This window comes from Chionomys nivalis, chromosome 19, assembly GCF_950005125.1.
Source record: "Chionomys nivalis chromosome 19, mChiNiv1.1, whole genome shotgun sequence".
NCBI lineage: Eukaryota > Metazoa > Chordata > Mammalia > Rodentia > Cricetidae > Chionomys > Chionomys nivalis.
The window spans coordinates 37,698,098-37,723,363 of record NC_080104.1 but is presented as its reverse complement, the minus strand read 5'-3'; the positions used below and the strand labels follow the sequence as shown (position 1 = coordinate 37,723,363).

The 25,266-nt window shown below is 46.1% G+C and overlaps 1 protein-coding gene across 1 annotated transcript in view; it reads right to left on the bottom strand.

Annotated features, from left to right (window-relative positions):
• Positions 1 to 25,266, bottom strand: part of Nck2 (NCK adaptor protein 2) — a 116,628-nt gene that overhangs the window by 26,186 nt on the left and 65,176 nt on the right. The window contains exons 2-3 of the mRNA XM_057751949.1: positions 24,179 to 24,379; positions 4,069 to 4,310 (exon numbers count right to left, since the gene is read on the bottom strand). Coding sequence (XP_057607932.1) covers positions 4,069 to 4,294 — 226 coding nt within the window. The 5' untranslated portion in view covers positions 4,295 to 4,310; positions 24,179 to 24,379. The remainder of the gene's footprint in view (positions 1 to 4,068; positions 4,311 to 24,178; positions 24,380 to 25,266) is intronic.

Below are 25,266 nucleotides of genomic sequence, written 5' to 3'. Positions count from 1 at the left end.
CTACAGAGGCCACAAACACTTCTGCTCAATTCTTTAGCTGTTCATAATCACCCAGGCAAAGTTCAACACCTTTGGGGCTGTGGTGGGTTGTGGCTAGAATCAGAATGGTAACAAAAACTGTTCCTGAGGCTAGTGCACAGAAATTTTGAAAATTATCTCCCAGGGAACAGTATCTCCATCCCAAAAGGCTAAGCATAGGGCTTTACAATATTTAGCCTACATAGTTATGCAGGTCAAATTGCAATGTCAAGGCCAGAAGTAGCCTGGGTTGGCTCACTGCTGAGCTCATAGCTGTGCCCGGACACTGCCTGAAGAAACACACTTGACAACCCATCACCCCTAGTTCTGCATGGGAACATTTTCTTGACTGTTCGTGATCAGGAGCTGAACATGGAAGAAAATCCAGTAGCTAAATGCTTTGCCCTTGTGAAAGAAAATACAAGATCAGATTGTTTTGCTCAATTACAAATCAATGAAAGAAAAGAATGTTAATACTTTTAACAAGACACTTTTGTCAATTATACTGTTACCTTCAAGCGGCTCTAAGGAAACACTGTGCGTGACAAGATGTAAGTCTCCCAGGCACACAGACAGCCACACAGAGCCACTGTCTCCTCCCCTAAGGGAGAGAAGCTCCAATTCATAATCCTGTGGCTCTGGGGGACCCCTGCACAATTGTGTCAAAGAAGGCATCAAGCTTGCAGTCCTACCCACAGACCTCAGACTCAGTAAACTCCAGCAACAGGCATAAATCCCACATGGATCGGCACGCAGTACAAGAAGCGAAGGGATGCAGTCTAGGGCAATAGTCTGTTGCTGCCTTCACACAGCAGAGACACTTTCTGTTCTGCACAATGCAGTCCACGACTCGTGTTCTAACTATGAGGACACACCGGAGTCCGTAACTAAACAGGAAGCCGCGAACACTCAGTCTCCGAGGTCTGCGTTACAAGAGACACCTGGGAGACAGGAGGGGCTACAGACAGCACCTTCACCGCTGTCTGGCCTACACACTGTGGAAGTCAGCCTGTGGAGAAGGAAGCTATTTTGCACACAGAGACCGATAGTGGAGGTGCCTCCCCTTCTTCTGGGACTGCTTCAATGGGAAGCTCCTGTTCAGATAACAAGGTCCCTCTTTGTCTGATGGCAAAGGTGATCATGACAGATATGTCAAACCACACAAACAGCAGCAACCAAATATTAACAATGGGAGCCAAGCTCAACGGTTAAGGGTGCCTGCCATCAAATCTGAAAATGGCAGATGGAATTCAATCCCTGGGATTTACATGGTAGAAACAAGGAACAGACTGCTGTGGGTTGTCTTCTCAGTCCCCCCCCACCCCCCCGCCCAACACACACATACATGTTGTGGCACATGTGCCCTCATTTTGTGTGTACATGCACATATAAAATGGGCCACTTCTCACTGAGTCCCAAAGGCTATGAAAGTTGATTCCTATTAATAAATAAATAAATCTAGAAACATAGTTTTATCTGTATTTTTGCAATCTTTCACGCTTGATGTAAATGTTTTCAAAGACCTATGTGCTGAAATGGAGTCGGAAGCTCACAGCAGAACCGTCACTCACTGGAGAGATTTGCTCTGTTTGGCAAAACCCTGGAGGGCAGAGTGAGAGCCAAGGGGAGGAAGTTTGAGAAATGTAAAATTTGAATCTATTTAAGGAAGCACTTTCTAACAATCTGTGTTCTCTAAAAATGGAATTGGCCTTCTGGAGCAGTCTAAGCTCCAGCAGGGGTTGGGTGGCAATCTGTCAGGGACAGGGGAACAGGCCCAGCACCAGGGTGGGATGCGCTGCTTCGCTCTGTGACTTGAGATTGTGGGATGAGATGAACTGATGGGGAAATCACGTGTGGGGAAATCTGAACACATTGGGCAAAGATGAGGCCTAGAACCTCAACCTGAGGCCTGGTCTTTCCTCCCAAGAAAGTCAACAGGCAGCCATTTAAGGGGCTCTCTATGACCTCAGGGGGCTTACTTTTTCCAATTCAAAGTTATGTCCGTTTTGCGGTTTACAGGATTCTGAATTTTTTTAAGGCAAAATATGTCAACAATGCCAAACATTATTACAGAGGGTGTGTCAGGGGATGGCTGGAAAGTCGGTCAAAAACTCTCAGAACACTAAAGCACTGACCCACTCACCAGCGCCATTTTCCTTACCATACTTAAGTAACATTTCTCAAGCAAAGAAAAAATACACAGGAGAGAGAATTTGGTGGAAAAAGACCTGAATGCTAATAACAAATGGAATTTTTCCAGCAGTCTTGGAATCTACGCTGGCCGCAGACATCCTAAGAAAAAGTCCATGCGCAGCACAAAATACCTCCCAATGACTAAAGGCTTCACCCCCTGAACAGTCAGCACAGACCTTTATGGACTGTACAAGGAGGAAGATGGGTACCCCGAAACACATCCGGTGTGATGCCCTTCTCAGTTGAACCATGTCTCCCTCACCCCTGCTCGCTCCAATGAAGCTAATCCTCTTCTAGTAACACAAGGGGAAGTCTACATACACTTAGCCTAGGGTATGGTACTGGCTCGCGTCCACAGTGAACCTGAAGTGATAGGCTGGCACTGTTGGCTACAAACAACTCTATACTTAGGAGACAACTGTCAATTGTCAGCTCGGCTCAGCTGTCCTTCCATGAGCCTTTCTGATTAAATTCTAGGGTAATAGGAAGCAGTAACCATGGGCACTGTGTGCACACTCAGGTATGGCTGGTCACCACTGTGGTAGCGATCTCCTGTCGGACCCAGGGCTATGGACTGAAATGGCTGTGTGCACACTCAGGTACGGCTGGTCACCACTGTGGTAGCGATCTCCTGTCAGACCTGTGGCTATGGAGTGATATGGCTTGAATGTATCTCCTTACCTGGGTCCCTTTGTGAATTTAATCCCCACTGAGAGTAGTAAGAAGGAAGAAACTGGTTCCTATCATACTACTTAGAGGTGGGGCCTTTGGGTGGCAAAGGGGACTACACAGAAGGTGTATAAATGAATACCGGTGGAATACAAAGGGAACAATGTCAGAAGACACAGATACTATGGTTCTCTACGTCCCCCAGTCTCTTGCATAGGATACCTGTACCACATTGAAACTTTGCCAAGAAGGCAATACACATATGGTCACTTGACCTCGTGTATAAAGCAACCCACCATGAAGGAGTTTGCTGCAGTGCTAGAAAATGAACTAATACACCAGAGGAGGAGAAGAGGCACGAACAGGGAGACACAGAGAATGTCATAACTGAACAGGGCTTGTGGAAGTGTCCATCTGAGAGGCTTCTGATTGCTCATCACCCCAACTACACATTAACTTACTGCGTGAAACTGGTATAAAATATCCTATCACCAAGACAGGAATAAAAAAAAAAACAAAAAACAAAAACAGACCAAAAAGTACCGGCGTCTTCCTTCAGTAAGTACAAAGATAAATGCATGAGAGTTTGTAAGAGAAAAGGGTTAGTGTGCTGATGGGCAAAGCTACGAAATTTGTTGTGAGTCTAAGTCGGGGTCTTCTAGAGTTTGAATGTAAGGAGACCACTGTGTAAGGTTCCGCAGCACACACAAGTGTTGATTTACCCGAGATTCCAAACTCTATCAATTATCCAGAAAATGATAAACAGAGTCTTTAACTTGACCTCTGTACAAAACCCAAGTAGGAGTTTGTTAACAATTAACACCTGCCCCAAAACACACACTTATATATAACATACCACATTATACCCCTACACAGCATACCACATATACATACACACTACACACAGCATGTTTACACACTATATCACACTCACACACACAAAACACATACACGATACACACATAACATACCACATCACACCTTTACACAGTACATCACATATACACATACTATACACACCATAACAAATACTCTAAACGTCACACCTCTCTCTCTCTCTCTCTCTCTCTCTCTCTCTCTCTCTCTCTCTCTCTCTCTCTCTCACACACACACACACACACACACACAAGCTGAAGCAGCAATGCTGTTCCCTGGCCTAGCTATTCCAGGTGGGGTGTGGATACTCACCTAGCGTGTCCTTGAGATTCTTTACCAGGGAGCCCTTCTTCAGGCTGTTCTTGCGCTCCACATAGTTGGACGGCACGTAGCCTGTCCTGTTGGCTGCGTTCCTCACCCGCCACCACGTCTTGGAGTCGTCCAGCAGCCACAATCTCTCGTTCTTCCTGATGTCGAGCTCCTGGTCCTGCTGGGCCGTGTAGTCCCACTTGGCTATGACAATGACTTCTTCTGTCATCTTTCATGGAGTCCTTCTGCCAGCAAAACATTTAAAGATGTTCATTATCTACCTGCACACCTCGTCCTCTGGCGGAGCTGAAAAATCAGGCAATGACAGCTCCTGTGACGGCCCTGCCACCAGTCTCCTCCAGGCCTGAAACACTCGTCCTTAAAATGACCTTCCAGCAAGCTCTAGGGCTGCCGAGAAACATCTTGTCACCAAAGCCTGCGGCCCCTCTCCCTGTACTACACGAGCTGCACATTTTACCCAAGCCAGATGCAAACTTAAAAAAAAAAAAAACACGCTCAAAATAACAATCTTATAATTAAAGTGCTCATTTGCCTAAAGGACACCAGCCCCTTCTAGCTGATAGGTTTACACTCAAGCTCTCAGCATATGCTGAGGAGTTTGAAGACATTTAGCAAATATAACACACCCAAACTACTCCTATAAACTCAAATTCAAATTACTGTACTACTAACGCGACGTGGCATCCTGAGACGGGTGGTAAAATAGAGAAAGAAAATTGGCGGAAACATTGCTGAAACGTAAACAAAGCCTGGGCAACAGCAATGTGCCCATGTTAATTAGTTTTGACAACTCAATGTAATATGTTACAACGCACCGGAGAAATCAGCAGAGGGGTATATGAGAATGTTCCGCACAATAACTCCACAACTTTTCTGTAAAAAAAGAAATTATTCTTGAAGACTGGTATCTTGAAGACTGAACTTAGATATTTAGGCCATGTTATTCACAATCGTCCAAACTGGGAAGCCACAAAGACATCCTACAGGAGGAGACCAGATAAGCCGTCTACCTGCCTATGAAATATTTAAGTGCTGGGACAGAGCGAGGGGAAGTGTAGGTGCCTCCCAGAGTGAGAGCAGCATGGAGGCCAGACAGGCTGGGCATGTGGATTTCCACAAGGGGCTCCTAGGAGCAAACTTTATTGAAGACCCTGGGAACCCTTTCTCTGTGGCTTTTATCTTTGCAGCACCCAGTGCTAGCAAGATCCTCCACCCAATACCTGATCAGGTATGCTGCAGGTGATGTCTACAGTACCCCCTGAACTGGCTGCCTTGATGTCCCCTAACTAGTTCCTGAATAGCAATTCCATGATAGGACACTCTGGGAAAGGAAAAATAAATCTATGGAGACACAGGACTAGTGGATACTGGGGGGAGGAGAAGCAAGCAATGCAGAGAGATGGTGAAAGCAGGTAGCTGAGACTGTATCTCAAAACACGTCAAAATACACATTAAAACGACTCCAAATTACAGCTCATTAAAACAGGTATGGCACAAATCTGATGAAGTCCATCTGAGAAGTAATAACAGGGAAGAACACAGCACACACAGGCATCACGTACATCAGCAATTCCACTCTTCTCGGGCAGACGAAGCCCAAGTGTTCTTGCAGGAGAAAAATCAGTATTCAATCCCTCTACTGACTGGAAATGTCCCCAAATTACAGAAGGAACAAAGACAAGATACTGGGTCTGGACCGCCTTGTACTCCTGTCAGACTTCTGATCTCATACCCTGAGTTCGGAGTTACAGAGGAAGACCATGCGTCTGACTCATGGGAGGCATGAATACCACACTTTCTACCATATTCAGGCACACAGAATAATACAGGTCTTTTCATTTATGCATTTCCACATTAGGATATTAAAATCATTTGGGAATAATCCAGTAAAAAAAAAATGGGGTATAGACCTAAACAGAGAACTCTCAACAGAGGAATCTAAAATGACTAAAAGACACTTAAGGAAATGTTCAACATCCTTAACCATCAGAGAAATGCAAATCAAAACAACTCTGAGATTACATCTTACACCTTTAAGAATGGCCAAGATCAAAAACACCTATGACAACTTATGCTGGAGAGGTTATGGGGTAAAGGAAACACTTCTGCATTGCTGGTGGGAGTGCAAGCTGGTACAGCCCCCTTGCATCAGTATGACAATTTCACAGAAAATTAGGAAACAACCTACCTCAAGTCCAAGCAATACCACTTTTGGGTATATATCCAAAGGATGCTCAATCGTGCCACAAGGACATGTGCTCAACTACATTCACAGCAGCACTGTCATAGCCAAAACCTGGAAACAACCTAAATGCTCCTCGGCCAAAGAATGGATAAGGAAAATGTGGTACATTTACACAATGGAGTACTACACAGCAGAAAAATATAATGACATCTTGAGATTTGCAGGCAAATGGATGGAGCTAGAAAACATCATATTGAGTGAGGTAACCCAGACCCAGAAAGACAAACATCATATGTACTCACTCATAAGTGGCTTTTGGACATAAAGCAAAGAAAACCAGCCTACAATTCATAATCCCAGAGAACCCAGACAATAATGAGGACCCTAAGAGAGACATACATGGATCTAATCTACATGAGAAGTAGAAAAAGACCAGATCTCCTGGAAGCATGGGGACCATGGAGGAAGGTGGGGGAGGAAGAAGGAAGGGGAGCAAAGAAAAATGTATAGTTCAATAAAATCAATAAAAAATATTTTTTAAAAATAATTTGGGAAGAAGAAAATGCTTGCAAGCCATACAATGTCCAAGAGGGTGGAGCACACGAAGTTCTTCTCAGAGCTAGAGACCTACAAGGAGAGGACCTCTAGTTCTTGTCTTGTAGCTCACACATGTGATTTTCTCTGTCAGATAAGACCTATGAAAATCATCAAGGCAGACGTCTTTTTTAAGGTCAAGGACAAGGACAATAGCAGGAATAGAAATGAGGCTCAGAGGGGATGCCACACCAGGTTTGCTGCTAACTTACATAATTTCCCAAACTATTTAAAACAGGAACAGATCACCATTTAAATCAGTTGATACCCAGCCAACCAAAGCTCTCTACCGAATGGCCTTCTGCATCCACGGTAGCAAGGGGGAGGAGCTGGCCGCATTCATTCTGGTGCATGCTGAAAGCATGAAGACTTATAAAAACACAGCTTCCTGCTAAGTCACAGCACAGGAGATGGGAGAGGCTGGAAACATGCCGCATTGGGTCAGGAATGCAGCAGGCACCCGGTGCAGCTAACCGAGAGAAAAGCCACATATGCTGCAGGCCCCATATGCTAGACATGGAGGTGCAAGACTTGGCGTTTGTCTGGCTGGGTGTCAGCCTTGTTTTGGTGGCATCTCTCCTTGCTATGTCCCAATTCTTATGCCCTGCTCTGTGATATCAGATATTGAAAATTTTTAACTTTGTTCTTTTATCTTATAGAAGTTCATGCCTAAGATTTGTCTCAGGTCTTAGAAGAAACTTTGGGTCTTTGAACGGCATTGAACTAAGACCATGATGACTTCAAAGCTGGAATGAAGGCATTTTGCATTGAAACATGGCCATGAGCCTAGGGGGCCAGAGTTGGGGGTTGGGGAGAGTAAAATGTTACAGTTTAAGTGCTGTTTGGGTGTCAAGTTGATAAGGGATAAACTTGTGGTGGTTAAACTGTCAACCTGACTGGACTAAAAATCCTTTAGGGCGTTAATGAAGCACAGGGAGGTGTTGGGGATATTCCTGTTTTTCCAAAGAGGCTTAGTTGAGGGAAGATCTACCTTGAATTCGGGTGCCCACAATCCATGGGCTCCTGGACTGATCACAGTGAGAAGGAGGAGAAAGGCAGCCAGGCCCTAGCACTGTCCTCCCTCCTTCCAGGTCAGGCCACAAACCAAGCTGCTGCCTTAGCTTCCCTGTCATGATAGACCATGCTCCTCTGAAGAGGAAGCCAAATAAATCTTTTCTCCCTTGTGGGAGGTGGTTGCTTCCTGAGCCCTTCTTCTGGCAACTGTATCTGAGCCTCCAGGAAAGGGCCAGGTACCAAGACACCCTTCCCCTCTCCACCTGCACCTCCACCTCACTCCTGCATAACTCTCAAGTGATTTTCACAGGCTTTTAAAAGGAAACAAGACACAGAAAACTGAGGCAGAAATGTCTCAGGGAGACTCCTTGGGTCAAATCTCTGGGCATGAAAACAAGAAAGTCAGAGTGTTCCACGTAGGACTCAGGTTCTTTAAGCCATCAGTTGGGAACCTAGGAGGGTTGCAGAAACCCTTCATGACACATTTGGCAACAGTAAAAGGTTTCTGAATGTGCAACCAAGAAGTAATTCAGAATCCAGCAGGGACTAGCCTGAGGTGGTACACTCAAACTCCCTGCAGCCTCGGCTCTGCGCATGGAATGCGCCACATAAACCCAGTCAAGGCTGCCCAGATGTCTCAGCTCCACCGAACTGAGATATTCGTCCTGTCTGTACAGAACCTTTTTAGGGAAACAGAATGGTTTAATTATGGGGAGGGGGATCCTTCCTGCTGTCAGCCCTCTCTGCATGGAAGTTCCAAATTAGTATACTTTGGGTCGTAGGGCTGTATAATGTTAGAATGCTTAGTTTTTAAAATGCGGAGTCACTAACTTGAGCGTCATGAAACACTGGCAATAAACTCAGGCTTGGTAATCGCAATAAACTTTCCAGCCATTTCAGACTTGGCCCTATGACACACTTCTGCTATTTTGTACAAGGTATGTGGAGCATACAATAAAACTATCAATCAACTTGGAAAAATGTTGAAGATGATCCTTGTCCTGTAGAACTACATATTAAGTAGAGGTTTAATGCTTTCTGTGAAAAATAAAGAAGGCCATTTGCATGCAAACTTGCTCTCCAGTGGCATGGGACTGTAAATGGAAGAGTTTGAGAAGCCCTGCTATGGGAAGTAAATCCATCATTTAACCCACAGAATAGACACCATTCTGAGCAGCATCTTTTAGGAGACTGAGCATAAGAGATGGAATGGTTTGTTTGGCTACAGAGCCAATATCCCCACTTTGGATGATAGCTCCCAAATCTGTTGGGCAACACAAACTGGAATCCATGGGTAAAGGGGAGGAGGGAAAGAAGGAAGAAGAAGGAAAAGAAGAAAGAGGAGAAAGAGGAGAAAGAGGAGGAGGAAACCTTAAAGTTGGGTGAAAAGGGATGGGAGGATGGAGAGAATGGCTGGAGTATGTGTGACTACAACCCAAACATGTTATATGAAAATCTCAAAGTAGAAAAACATTATTTAAAAAGAATAATAACATTGACTTAGTTTGTTTTAATGATTAATAAAGATCTTAATGAGATTAATATAACTGAGCCAATCTAAACGTGAAATTGAAGACATAAGGATTTCACAAACAAAAACCAAAACATACACATAGATGGGCAGGAGGGCAAAACAAGTCTAACACTTTATTGGATGCTGATTTGAAACTTTGGGGAAATGCATTTTGTGCCTGTGAGCAAGTAAATGACTGAGAGAGAGGGTAGGGTGGAGGGTAAGACCAAATGGAGACAGATGTCACCCCAATGCCAATATTCAACATAGTCTGAATTATTCAAATCATATAACAACTTCACGGAGGGCCTCTGGAACTCCTTATTTTGTGTAATCTCTCATGCCGGGGGTGGCAGAGGACTGCACCTGGTCAGCTCCTGAAAACTCACTCAATGCAGGCTTTGGAAGACGAGGTAAGCATCCTAACACGTGCAACTCTGGATCTGTTGAATTGCATGGCCAACAGGAGGCAAGATCACTAACTCTGTCTGCTCCCTGTGAGACAGGGAGATGATCTAGATAGCCACAACCATCCTCACTAAGAGCAGGAAAGTCAGAGAGAGATTTAAAGACGCTATGCTGCAGCCAAGAGATGAAGCAGTCTCCAGACACTGGAAAAGACAGTTCTAGAGCCTCCAGGAGAGCAGCCCTTGATGACATCCTGGTTTTCACCCAATGAGGCTTGTACTGGGATTCTGAGGAGATGCTATTTTAGGGCATTTGCACTGTGGCATGCGCTCCCACAGCAACAGGAAACCAACCTCAGTGGGGAGTCTTTGCTTTGGAAAGGGGAGCTTCCTTTGTTCTCCCCCATTTACTGCAGTGTTCCTGGTCCTCCATGCATGGTCTGTGAAAAAAGCCCATTTGCATTAAAGTGACTGACTCATGAATGGGTCTTAGAGGCAACTAAAACTCTTGATTAACCTCCCAAAGTTGTGTATAGATGGACTTGCCAAATGCCAACTCATCTGACAGCACTTGGCAGGGCCTGTGGTCTCCTGTCGGGGAACAGAAAGGCCAGTTGGTGGCTTTCTGCAGCAGGGTCACTAATTACAGCTAATACACTTCAGTCCTACCTCCAACACAATATGGGACCTAGTGGCTGTTCCAACTCTTACTAAGCTAATTACGCCGTGACAATAGACAAGGTCTTACCACCTCCCTAGAACAGAAAAGTACACCACACATAAAAGAGAACATTTACAACAGACATTTCCATGTACAGCCGCAGTGAGTACCTGGCATCACCTGCATGGTCAAGGCGTGCATGGTGACAGTCAACTGAGACCCCCCCCCCCCCCCCGGCATGGTGCTTCACACAGAGGAAGGCAGCAAATGTTCATGAGGACCCTTTGAAATAAATGTTATCTACATATGCATTCAGAAGTGATGAAAAGGGGCTGGTGGTGGTGGGGGTTCAGTAATTCACCCAAGTCCACAAGTCAGAGAGCAGAGGACCTTGGGTTCAAGTCCACCAGAGGGTCCGCTCTGTACTATTCTCACTGCCTGCTAGTGAGACTTGGAAGTCGAATCTTGCTGTCGCTCTGAAGAATAAATCCCAGGGGGAAGATGGATGCTCATAAGCAAGAGCCGAATTCAATTTTCTTTTGATAAATGAGCAGGCAGAATTACTTAGGAAGAAACACTAGGCCCTGATCTCCTGGGGATGACGCGGGACAGGATTTGTGTTTTTAATATTTTATTAGAGAGAGCCAAAGTCTCCTGATGGGTAGGCTCAAGCTGGATGGTACAGGGCGGAAGAAGCCAGCTTGCCTCGGTGGGATATCGTGGAGAGGCTCTTTCTGTGGTTTGTTTTCTGGCTTTGTTGGATGATAGCCTGTGAGGTCCCTGTCTTTCATAGTTTTTCCGTCACAGTCACCAGTGTGACCCCTTCTAAGATACTTCTCTCCAGCAGGGTTTGTGAGCCAGCCTGGTCGGAAAGCCATCAGAGCGGGTGGCTTTTGAGGGAAGGTGACTGATGATTCCTGACTGCCACTTCTTTTTCCTTCTTGGCTTCCTGTGTGTGGTTCATGCATGTATGTGTACGTACACTCGTGTATGTGTAGGTTAACTCTCCCACATACGGTTTGCCGGGGCCAGGAGTCAACACAGGTTGTTTTTCTCAATTACTCTCTAGCTAATTGTCTGAAACGCCGTCTCTCACTGGACCAGGAGCTCAATGACTGGTTAGTGAGCTCCTGGCATCTGTTAAGTCTCCAGGGAGACCACATGTGCATCACCAAAGCCAGCATCTGCATGGGTGCTAGGTTCTGAACTCAGGTTCTCAGGCTTGTTCAGTGGGTCCCAACACGTCTTGGGACTCCTTCAGCTCCCTTCTCCCAGTGTTTCCACTGTGGCTAATACCAATGACAAGCCTATGTCTAGGGGATTTCCAGTTACCCAGAGTATCTGCCACGCCATACTTCACAAAACCAAGCTATTACTGCTAAAACAGAGAGCTAAAATAGCAGCCAGAGGCACGTAGCACCTAGGACAGGTCAACACCCAGCATCTCCCCAGAGACACACCCAAGTGTCTCCACTGTCCTCCATCCTTCAAAAGGCCGTGAGAGCTTCCCACTAGTGATGGGGCTTCCATTCCCATCTCTCTGCTTCCAGAGCAACAGGATCTCCCCCCATGAAACACAAAGGTTCAATATCTTCTCATTGCCAACATTTATTTCCAACAGCAGCCATCCTACTAGGTGTGAGGCACTCCCAAAATCCTTTTATGAATCTTCTCACTGCATTCTTTTTTTTTCTTTTCAGCTTATTGTGTTTTTTTTCTTATAATTCTTTTTTTATTAATTAATTTATTTAATTATTAAAGATTTCTGCCTCTTCCCCACCACCACCTCCCATTCCCTCCCCCTCCCCCAATCAAGTCTTCCTTCCTCCTCAGCCCAAAGAGCAAGCAGGTTTCTCTGCCCTGTGGGAGGTCCAAGGACCACCCACCTCCATCCAGGTCTATTAAGGTGAGCATCCAAACTACCTGGGCTCCCACAAAGCCATTACGTGCAATAGGATCAAGAACCCATTGCCATTGTTCTTCAGTTCTCAGTAGTCCTCATTGTCCATTATGTTCAGCGAGACCGGTTTTGTCCCATGCTTTTTCAGTCCCTGGCCAGCTGGCCTTGGTGAGTTCCCGATAGAACATCCCCATTGCCTCAGTGTGTGGGTGCACCCCTCGCAGTCCTGAGTTCCTTGCTCGTGCTCACTCTCCTTCTGTTCCTCCTTTGGATCGTCTCACTGCATTCTTAAAAGGATTACGAAGACATAATTATCTCAATAAAAACGAACATTTTATACTGATAGTTTCTCCCCAATGTCCTAGTTCTGTTTTCCCATCCTATCAAGGATCCTAGATTAGGCCTCTCAGCTGCTTAGGTGCCTCCTGACCGTGACAATAACAAGACATCCCTGCTTTGAGGAGTGTCAGTCAGGAGCTCTGTAAAATGACCTTCCATTCCGATTCTCCCACTCAAACAAAAGAAAAATCAATGTAACAAGCAACAAAAATTCCAGAGTTGTTTGCCCAGTGATTGCCAACCTGGTAAATGAAATGCCATATAACCATTCACCTGGTGTCAGACCAAAGATCTGAGACTCCCATACTCCCATCCCCTACTCCTTTCTCTTCCCAGCCACACAACAAACCCCAGCACACAGGCTGGCCTTGAAACTGTGCCTTGAAGCTAATCACTTTTCAATCCCTCCAAGGCAAAGCCCTGCAGCTCTGCTTCAACTCTCCAGGCCTTATAGAGATCCCTAACCCCATTTCTATCCCTCCTACAACTCACAGGCCACTCCCCAGGTTCTCCAGCAAGCAATTATCATGGTATAGATTTAGAAAGAAAAAAAAAACGGTTAAAGATTAATAAAGCACACGTTATGCCCAAGGCATGAATGAAACTCAGTGTCTTCCTGGTACAAAAATAATATACATACTTTTGATAAAATTCTAGCATCTAAAATAAACACTTGCATCGATCCTTACCAACTCTATGGTTTACAGAAGAGCTGTGGAACAATGAAACAACAGGAAAAGTAGTCAGAGACCTATCAGCACACATAGAAGCACTGCCTTTTACAGAGTGGTTATCCGCTGTCAGTTCAGGTAAAGACTGGAGATTATTGTAACTCAGCAGAGGGTCTAGCATGAGTATCCAACTTTCTGACGGCACAATACAATGCTGTCATCCCAGAAGCTCACACTCTGGAATGGTCAAATCAAGCTTAAAAAAAATTTCAAAGATTCTCCAAAAAATTTAATATTGTTTATAAATGTATTTATGTGTAGGAGGCTGTAAATCACATGGGAGCTGCAAACCTTGACTACCTCTCAATGTTGGGCTACACCCACAGGACTCCTAGGGCAAAGCCATCAGCAGGCCACAAGCTGAACACACCTGGTGGGGCCATGGGTTATTTGCACGTAGGAATTTTGGATTTGGAGATCAAAAGATGGAGTATGCTTGTTTACAAATGGCCGCTAGGAAGCAATGTCTATAATGACAAACGGCTGGCGTCAAGAGTAATGAAAAGCCCCACAACGCAGAGGAAAAGACCAAGAGAAAAAGCAGGCAAAACAAAGTCACTGCAGACAGACAGCACAGATGGCGAACGTACATAAAACAGCATTCAAACTCATTCATTGCCTGCGACCACAGTAAGAGCCCACTTTAACACTAGCTGGGGAAACCAGAAAAGGCTGGGGGGTTTTCTGAGTCCACACACTTTGCTGAGGAATAAATGGGGTTTGCTAGAAAGCAAGTCACAGTGATCCTACCGAGCATACAAGGTCGCACGCCCACTGACAATCTGAAAAGACACCTTCAGTGTGTTGAGGGCCTAGGGATGTGTACAATTATGCTCACAGCCGCAATAATGAGGTGCTGAAAGACAAGGACCAGCCCAATCAGCAGCCAAAGGGACAGATGGGCAGTGGCGTCACACAGCTCAGTATGCTACAGCAGTGTAAACAAATGAAGCCATCATCTTCCTGCAGGCGCACAGGTGACTCAGAATACAGAAGTAGCGAAAGTCTAAGGACTAGAGAATTCAAGGCTCCCTTTTAAAATGCATTAACACAAGCAAAATAGACGATGTGGTTTGGCCTCGTGTATATAGAGGCTGGAATCAATTTTTAGAAGCAAGGACACAAACAACTAGTAAATAAATAGATGGGGAAAATCCCATGGGCCGAAGGATCGGGAATAACTGAGGTGGATCCCTCACCTAGATGCTGGGAGCGTCCCTGTGCATCTAGCCCCGCTCCCACAGAGCAGCATATCAAGCAGAAAGGCATCACGACAGAGGTGAAACCTGACAGGTGCCCAAGGTCAATGCCAACAGCGAGGCGTCCTGACTGTGTAGGGAGCTCATCTGGATCCATACAACCATAAGAAAGAAAAACATGGCATGATGCAGCAAAAGGGCCTTCTACACAATCCCCAACCTCTTACAACCACAGGGATCATTAAAACAGGTATGAGGCACAACACCCAAGAGGTACCTAATGGGTCCAGTCACTACAAGGTGGCGTGCAGGACGAACTCCTGGACGGAACATGGATGTCTGTTAAAAACCCAAGCGAAGTTGAGCATTCAGTTAGCAGCAATACAACAGGTTTACTAGTGTATGGTAGTCATGCAACAGAGAGAGTGTTCCTCTGTCAGTCAGCATTCCCTGAAGCTTCTTGGACACCAGTCAGATGGGCGTTGAGCATCCACTCTGAACTTCCGGACCACTTGACTCTTGATCAGGGCCAGGGTCTCTAGGTAAGTCACCAGTTCATTTAGTCATCTGGTTAAATAATACTCATGTTTGGAAAAATCCAAGCCACAGAGAGACAGAGTATATGAAGTCACGCTCAGCTAGGTTTCTATCAAAATGACATTTCACTGACCATGACTTTCCCAAGGGTGCAGCCTTCGAAGAAGAGCAGCAACCTATTGCTGCTCTCTACAGGACACATTCTAGACCAAGCTCACTAGGTGCTCACAGTGCGGCGAGTTCATCTCCAGGCAGCCCCTCTGGGGGTGTCAGGCCTGCTACTCAACAGACATGGAGACTGTAGGTGTACGAGCCAGTGAGCTGCTCAAGACTGCTCAAGATGCGACAGCCAACAAAAGAACAGATGAGACCACAGCCTGTGTCTCCTGACCCAGAGCGGTAGATCTGGGTACCTCATTTGCAATAACTGACGTAACTTACAAATCCTTGCTTGCAAAGCCATTGTTTATAGCCTTGCTTGTTAGACTTAGCAGTCAAAACATAGTAAACACTGCATTCATTTCGTGTGTATGTGTGTGTGTACGTGTGTGTGTATGTATGCACATGCGCATGCGCGTGCTGATTGCAGTTTGAATTGTAGTATTCTTGTAGTCAGTACACACGGCCTCCATTTAATTTACTTGAGCAACATTAGTTCAATCTAAATTCTTGTAGATTATAACCATGAGCACAGCAAGGGCTCAAGGCAGGAACAAGAGCGCTGCTGCAGTCATGGTATGAGTTCCATCCCCACATGTACTGTTTCCTCCTTTCTGTGAGCCACTCATTCACAGAAACGTAAACTGGAAATTCTTAAGACTCCAACCAACAGGCTCCTGAAACAAGGGGGAAAAGATGGCCTTCCCCTCCTCAGCCCCAACTTTTAAAACAACCTCTTAAACTTCCACTCTGGAGTAAGTACAGATCCCCAGGACTGTGCAGAATTACTTGCACCCAGCACCCATTTTTCCAAAACTTACACATTACCTAGCTAAGGACAACAATGGGTCCTGCGTAAGCAGTTCTGTCAACTCACGGTGTGTGGGTTCCTGCAGCCATCAAGACATAAAACTGTTCCATCCAGACCCCTCCCTCATACCTGCTCATGGCCACTCTTGTCTGTCGTTTGCTTGCTTAACCACGATGGGCCTGTGCAAGGTGGTTTCAAAACAGCCAGAATATGGAATAGGGGAGAGACTCCTAATCACATGGTGGCCAGGCAGCAGAGGACAGGGCATATCCTTCCAATGTCCGCCTCCAGTGATCTCAACCAGACCCCACCTTCAAGAGTTTCTGACACCCCAATAGTTCCAGTAGCTAGGGGCAGAGCCTCTAACACACAAGCCTCTGGGGACATTTCCTAGAAAACACTACTATAACCTCTCCCTCGCTTTATTTGAATGAACATTTAAACCAGCCTTCCAATACGTGACTTACACGCATAAACTTGTATTCATATATCCATATACAATGACTCTATCATGTGCTAAGAATGCCCTCAGTGCCCAGTGCCCAGGACTTGCTGTGACAGACAGTGGTCCTGTGAAAACTACTGAGAAGCAGCCCAAACATAAGCGACTGGGGGTGGGTGGGTGTTGTCCAGCCCCCTTTATCATGCTGAAACTTAGTTCTGATGCGGGTACACGATGGTTCTTAGTTTTATTTATTTATTTTTGGCAGAGGAAACAACTGATTGATAAGGTATTCTATATAAGCATTGTTAAGCTGTTATTCCTGACATAGTCAAAATAACACTTTCTCCCAAGCAATATCCATGCTATTAAGCAAACCACTAGAGGAGACAGGAAACAATTGGCCCGCAAAAGAGCCTTGTGTTCTCCAAAGCTCCAGCAGGCTCTCACAGAACCGAGTGTTCCAATTCTCATCACCAGGACACAGTGACATAGGGATTGCAATTTTGAAGGCAGCAGGGTCTGGCTAGGGACATGACAGAGCCTGGGGTGTGTCTCAGTCACTATTTGATTGCTGTGAAGAAACAAAAGAGCAAGGTAATTCTTAAAAAAAAAAAAAAAGAAAGAAAGAAAGCATTTAATTGGGGGCTTGCTTTCAGTTTTAGAGGGTTAGTCCACTAGCATCATGGTGGGGAGCACAAGGTGCTAGAGCAGTAACTGAGAGCTACATCTTGATTCACAGAGGGATGGGAGAGCTCAAGGCCCACCCCCAGGCCACACCTCCTGCTCCTCGAAGAGTACCACTCCCTGACAACTTCAGATGTATGAGCCTACGGGGGTCATTCTTATTCTCCTCTGTGGTGGCCTACAAAAGGGTCCCAACTGGTATTTATGAAAAACCTTGTTTTCACAGGGTGGGATCTGATTATGAGGGTCAGTTCTATCCAGGTGTCCTTAGAGGTCTTAAAACATGTCCCCTCTGCTGGGGGTGAGGTGGGGTTACTGCACATGAAAAGTCAGCACCCGTGGACTTAAGTGCTCCTCTGTGTGATCAGTGGAGGTAAAGGTAACTTCTGCTGCCTACACACCAACCACAGAGAGAGTGACTGCAAACAGAACCCGGACCGAAGGCTGGAAGAGACAGCCTATTAGAAAAATGGAATGCCAAGTCCGTAGACTCCCTCCACCCGTGTCCACGGAAGAGTCAAACTGCCTAGATACTCAGGAGGAATGCCACTGCTATATCCCCTCTGGCTTGACGTCCACAGAGGTGGAAAGTTCCTCCTGACTGTGGCTTGTGCATCCTGCTGCCTGCACCTTCCACCAAACAAATACTAGGGTCTCCCTTTGTTTCTATCCAAAAGATCTTTTCATATTTGGCTCAACTATCTACACAGCATACAAAGTCATTCCCCTTAAACTGTGATCTCCAATAGTCTGGTTTATTCATGTTTTCATAGCCATTTTAAATCTCAGAACCCACAAACATTTGCAGTGGTTTAGAAAAAAAAAAATAAATAAAAGAATCAAAAGGAAAATTAATCCTGACAGGAAAAAGCTAAAAAGTCAGGCTCCCTGGTCTCCTGTAGAGAGATCCACCAGAGGCATGGGCAGGTGCATGGACTTAGGAACCCCCACACTGCCAAGGCTACAAAGACCACCAGGTGCCTCTCACTCCTAGAGTGTACTCTTGGGGCAAGTGCATGTGGGGGTATCCCATCTGCTCTCCTCACACTGGCAAAGCAATTCAGTTTTTAGTTACCTAGCCAAGGGCCCATTGCTAAAAGCCTGTCACCCGCCCCGACACACACAACAGGAGTGTGTCTACTTCCGCCCAGACACACACAACAGGAGTGTGTTTACTTCCACCCTGACACACAGAGCAGTGTGTTTACTTCCGCCCTGACACACACAACAGGAGAGTGTCTACTTCCGCCCAGACACAGATAGTAGTATGTTTACTTCTGCCCCGACACACATGACCTTTTGTTTTCCACAAGCCTGTCTACTCTTCCTGAGTTCAGAATCTCAGCAGCAGCAACACTACCATTTGCAGCGGAGAGACTGCTGCCTCCCTACAGTCCTCTACATGCCTGAAAGCGTGGACGGATAGTTCCCAGTCCTATATACAAGCCTGTTAATGCACGGTTGGTCTCGTGCAGAAATGGCTACCAAGGGAGGGTATACCGCATGGACACACTGGACAAAAGGATGATTCTATCCTGATTGGAGCCCAGCAAAAACTCATTGAGCATAAACTTGAAAACTGAATGGATGATTTCTGTAGTTTTCTACTTAAATTTTATTTTTCTGGGAATGGCTAACAAAGAAAACTGCAGAAAATGAAGCCTCGGATAAGAGGGAAATATTTTCATTTAGAACAAAAACCAGAATTTTAGTTACTCAACTTCTATCAATCTATCAGGAAAAAAGAAAGGTGGACATAGGCAGACTGAATTTTCAAACTTCTGTTTCTCTGGTTCAGGGCATCAGTGAAGACAGACGGCTGGGGAAGCTTGTCTTATCATTACTCCAACCATGAGAAAACGATCATTCTACTGATCACGCACAGAAAGGTTAAAAAGCAACATGAAAAGCTCTGCCCTGCAGAAGGGACCAGAGGCATGCTAGCACACAGGAAGTGGTTACTGAAGACCAGGCACTGTCGTCTCTGTGGATAATTCCTGTCACGGCAGGTGTGACTAAGTCGGAATCAGTGGGCTAAAGGACCCCAAGCACCAAAGCCTGTGGGTTAAGCAGCCTGCAAAATTACCTTGGCCCAGCTCCAAAACTGCCACAGGGATCCCTGCCTCTCCCCAACTCCTTCTCACTGTCCCTTCTTTTCCTTCACATATTTCTGAAAAGGATTCTTCAAATCCTATTTACTAGCTGGAGATTTTCCTATGGGGGCAGGAATAAAAAAAAAAAATCAAATCAAAGGAAGCTGACATAAAAATGAAAGGCTTTGGCGCAGGGAAGGACACACCCAGCCTCCTGAGACACCTACAAGCCTGGAGTCCAGGTTCAAGGTCAGCAAGTTGTCACTGTCCTCTCCAGGGCGTCAGGAATGTTAACAGAACTGTGAAGAGGGGAAGAAGGCCAGAAGCAGGCCTTGGTTTACAGGCTTATCTTACCTATTTACCTACCTACCACGTGAGGCGATCTATCTGCAGTAGAGGCCAGAGATGCAGCAGAAGGGCAACCCTCTCGCTGACCCTACCAGGGTTCTGCAACCATTCCATTACGGTAACCATGGAGGAGGCAATGCTGTAGGGCTTTTTTTTTTTTGCATGCAGCTGTAAATGCCTGCTGAGCAATTATTTAATCAATTATTACAGACCTGCTCCGTATAAAACCTGCAGGATCAAAGGCTATGGTCCTCTTTGGGCCCTGCAAACTACCTTGGACAGGTAGAAACTGGTCCAAGCTGCAGAGACTGTGGCCTGGACTATCACAGGTTCCTCTGCTTCTGCAGAAACTCAACAAGTCACTTCCAGACACACAGACACTTCCAGCTGTGCACCTGTGGCAGCAGCTGGGGTCTTAAAGTCCTAAGCACGTATCAGGCAGCTTCATCGACAAAGAGCCTTTCTAAGTCACTGTAGCAACCGCCAAAACAACAAACGCAGGGCCGCGCTAAAAATAAGGAACAGACCAATCCAAGACGTTCTCTACGTACACTGTTATGATTTAGATGTGACTGAGGCTCCTCCAGGGTTCGTGTGCTGAAATCCCCACAAGCTATAAGAAGGAGGTACTAAAGAGGCTGCAACTTAATCTAGGACACTTAGAGGAATGACTGGAATTAGACAGAAGCATCAAGATGCAGATCCATGCATGAATGAGTGTTGGTGGCCTTTAATGAGAAAGGAGAGAGAAAGGACAAACTGTGACGTCATGCACAGCCTGGAGACTCTGCCCGGAAGAAGGCCCTCACAGTTGAAGCACCACAACTGTGAGCTAAACAAGCTTCTTTTCTTGATATCCCTCCAGCCTTGAGAATTGTGTTGCAATAATACAAAAACAGATGGTCAGCCTTAGAAAAATTTGCCTTTATATAAATCAACTATACTGTGAATGTAAGTCGTGAAACTTTCCTTCCGTAATGGCCTATTACTGGATAGTAATCTTAGGGATGCAAGGGTGACCGACAGGCTCGCTGTGTTATTTTCTCCTGCATTGTAGAATCTGTGAAGGATGGAAGGAGACGGACACAGAAGCATGGGTGGTATCTACATCCCAAGATATTCCTGGCCACCACTGACAAGCCGGGGAAATCCAGTGGAAGGTATTTCTCCTCTCAGGATAGCACATAAAGGTCTCGTGGCATCCACCCCACTAAGGGACAGCCACCTCCAACAGCAGGGAATTTCAGTTCTCAAGTAAAATGCTGAGTGATCGTCTGTAAATAAAACGAGCTGAGTGCAAAAAATGGGGTGTGAGCATCCCATCTCCATGGTCCCCATTCTCCAGAGCAGGCAGGCCAGAAGTGCCCCAAATTTTGTGCCTTTACTTCAACGGGATAAGACCATGGGGCAGGAAAACACAGGAAATGAGCTCAAAGACTCCATTCTCCCCAGACTGCTCCCTAAGCCCAGGCCCAGTTTAGGCCTAGCAACCTGGTATACACATCCAAGAAGGACCATTCCAGTCACCATGCTTCCTAGACGGCACTGTAGTCTGGCACACTGAGGATGCTCTCCAATCATTGTGCTTCCTTCCTACTGGCACTTCAGAAAGTGCATCTCTAGCCCCACACACCAGTGTCTCTAGGACTCACCCCACTCAGGCCACCAAGCCTGGCCCGTGCCAAGCAGGACAATTTGTCTCTACCCACTCGTCCTTTCATTCCATCAAAATGAATCCAGTGCAACATCCCTGGGCCTTCCCAAAGGACAGACAGGTTATAGACACAGGGTACAGTGTTGACCAAGGTTTTCTGTCCCGCCTGGTCCTGCAGCCGTTAAGTCCCAAAGAATCACACAGACATCTACATTAGCTATAAACTAATTGGCCTATTAGCTCAGGCTTCTTATTAACTCATAATATATATTAGCCCATAATTCATGTCTGTATTAGCCTCGTGGCTTGGTACCTTTTTTGATGAGGCAGTCATATCTTGCTATCTCTGCGGCTGGGTCATGACTGCAGAATGAGCTTTCCTCTTCCCAGAATTCTGCTGTTCTTGTCACCCTGCCTCTACTTCCTGCCTGGCTACTAGCCAATCAGCATCTTATTAAATAAAATTGTATTTTATTAAAATACAGTTGATAGGGTACAAACCATTGTCCCACAGCAATAAAGCCCATGTAGTCTAGCTGGTCCTGCCTAAGCTCTTGCCCTAGCCAGCCAGGACACATGGAAGGTGTTGGAACTGTATTTTATCTGGTTTTGCAGCTGCTGAACGGCAGTGAGAAGACATTAATAGCTAAATGGCTTAGACTGTGGCCAATGCTCACAGCATTTAATACACGACCGCTCCGCCTCGAAACCCCAAAATTAAATGCTTTCTGTATAGATCTCATCCCTTATGAAATAAACATAGCCCTTGAAATCACTGGGTGGCCGGCATACTGCACCGGCCGAGTGTGCAGGCTGGTTCGGAACCAGGAGTTCATACAGTCCTCTCCCCGCTCAGTACAAACTCTAAGTCTGTCACTGTCACTGACGGATCATTAAAAACTCCCTCATAAGCAGTGCCAGTCTGCTCCTGATGACTCATTCATGCATTCTGGTGACCAGATCTGAAAAGCTCTAATTTCTAACTTACGTGTCCATGAAATTGAACAAATGGATTGACAGCTGACCACATTTACAAACGACTTGAATCCAATAAGGCTCTCCATCTCAGTGACCATTTCTAAGACCATGAGCTACTGGAGTTTGAGAAGTTTTGTTTGTGGACAAACCTGCTCTGATCGGGATGCTCCCTACCCCCACGGGCTAGTCAAGGGGAAGTCACAGGAGGGCCCTGTGAAGGCAGGAGGGGAACCGAAGCTCAACAGTGCCCTCCGTGGGCAGTGATGTGATAACAACCATGGGGAGGGCTGGGAATCGGGTTCCAAGGCCTGAGTGTCACTCATTTCTGGATTCCAGGCCAGCACCTAATTCTGAAGCCACCTCAGACAGACAACACATCTGGGACAGTGAGCCACTTCCTCCACAGGAAACCATAAAGACGTCAAGGTAGACACGCACTGGGCACTTCACTAAGGGCACCCTCACGAAATACAGCATTATCAACATTATGGCATTCTAAATACCACTCACTGTAACAGGCATAGCTAGGCCATCAACACATTTCCAGACAAATGTTTTAAAAAGGCATCAAGGAGAAACAGCACGTTCACAACATCAGCGGTCGTTTCAGACCTAATGAGAGAGAACTCCAACCAGATAAAGGTACATTTACAGAAATCATTATGCCAAACTCCACAGACCAAATCCTAGGTTTGAGACTATCTCAAGACAATCTAAATAACAGAAACAGTATGAGATTTGCGTGGGAAGAGGGGGATAATGGGTGGGCGCTAGCCCTGCAATTCTGAGGCAACCCTCTACAGACGACAATATACCTTTCTCATGAGGTATTTCTGTCAGCCAGAGGGAACACCAGATGAACAACAAAGGCCTCAAATGACTGCTCATGGCCAAGATATTTTCGTGGTCTTGGGGTACAGGTCATGTATAGAATGGTTGTCTAGAATATATCAATCCCAGCACACTCACACACAAATGGACCGCCCTCCTGCCCTCCCTTTCCTCCCTCTCTCTCTCCTTCCTCCCCCTCATATATTTATCACACAGCCTCATCTTTGTCCACCGATATCACTGTGGGGACTCCGTGGTCCGGGTCGCACAAGGTCAATTCCTGCCAGCACTTCCTTCTGATACAGCTGGAGCGCACCGCTCACACAGACTTGTGAAGCAGTCCTAGAAATCTACTGTTTATCTGCATCTCTTCTGATGTGAACATACCCTCTCAGCACCAAGCTGGACTTGCACTTGACAAGGCTGAAGACCACTCGCCTCCCTGTTGTACGCTTCCAGTCCCCCAGTTAGTGCACAGGCACCCTCAATTCAGAGAACATTCCAGAACATCATTGCATGGGAGGGATATGTGAACTGGTCTGCACACTTCTATTAAACACTCGAAACTACCTGCTCTAAGTCAGAACAGTGACAACCTAGTTTTTGAACTATGTCCCGTCAGAGGTTAAATTTAATGCATTTAAACAGATCAGGGCCATCACCTACTGCTGTAGTACTTGTTTAATAACTACGATGCAGGGGGCTGGAGAGATGCCTCGCCGGTTAAGAAAACTTGCTACTCCTGCAGAGGACCTGGATTCAGTTCCCAACACCCACATGGAGTTTCAGGGGATCTAACCCCTACTTTTGAGCTTCACAGGCCCTAGGGCATACACATAGTGGTACACAGACATACAAAAACACTCATAAGCATCAAGTAGAAAATCTTTAAAATTTTAAAACCAAATAACTGCTATGCAAATTAAGCACTCAAGGCAAAAAAAAAAAAAAACCTCCAAAAAACAGCCAACTTCTTTTGCCTCTTTGATGCAGAAATCTGCAGGCTTACCTTTGGCACACAGTTGCAAGAGGTGACTGGCAAAACGTAGCACTCTTCAAAAAGATAAGTTTTGTTTTGTTTTTTCCGTCTGAGGACACCTTGAAGGTTACAAAGCTGCAGTGATCCTCTAAGCTCTTGAGTCAGCTCGGACCTCAGCAGAGAAGTATGAGCCGGCGTGGTACTCGCTCGCAGGAGAGGGACCTATGGGCTCTGTAGAGAAAGAAAGGCTATATTAGAAATTATAGAAACAAAAACCACATTTTAGGTGCGCTTGGCTTCTTTGAGTTCAACTCACAGAAAGGTTGGGGGCGGAGGACACTGGTGAGACAGGACAGGGCTGGAGAGACAGCCAGCAGCTAGGAGTGTTTATGCTCTGGAAGAGGATCAGCCTTTGGTCCCCAGCACCCATGCTGGAGGCTCACAACTGCTTATAACTGCAGCTTCCAGAGGATGCAATTCCCTATTCTGGCCTTCTTAGACACCTCCTCTCATGTGCAGAAACATACACGCACACCACATACATGCACACACACACACACACACACACTTAAAACTAAAACTCATTTTAAAAAAAATTCCCAAACACCTGGTAATTGATTGCTCCGGGGAAAACTCCTCCACACTGAGAAACACCCACCAAACCTGAAGACTCCTTTGTCACCTTCCCTCCTCCACAAGCTCCTCTGCAGGGGCCCAGGTCACACCCAGGAGCACAGGTGCAGCCGGTGAAGAAATGGCAATGGGGACAGACTCCCAAGCATTTCAGGCCCTCTTCTCTACTCTGACCTCTCAAAACAATGCTGCCCCAAACAGAAGGAAGGCTTTCAGATGCAGAGGGAGGTGGACCACACAGGGCTCTGTCTGCAACTGAGCGTCTCTTACATTGTCATTTACTGAGGTGTCATCAACTGAATCACAGTCCAAAGGCTAAAAGCATCCCTGACCATACTGGGAATCTGCGACCAGCACCTCAAAGGTACAGGGTAGTTAAGAGGCAAGCGGCCCCATAAAGGCAGCCACACTCCCTCCTGTCTGTCGAGCTGGCCGAGCATTCACCACGCAAACACTTGGGCAAGCACTTATGGTTTCCTCTAGCA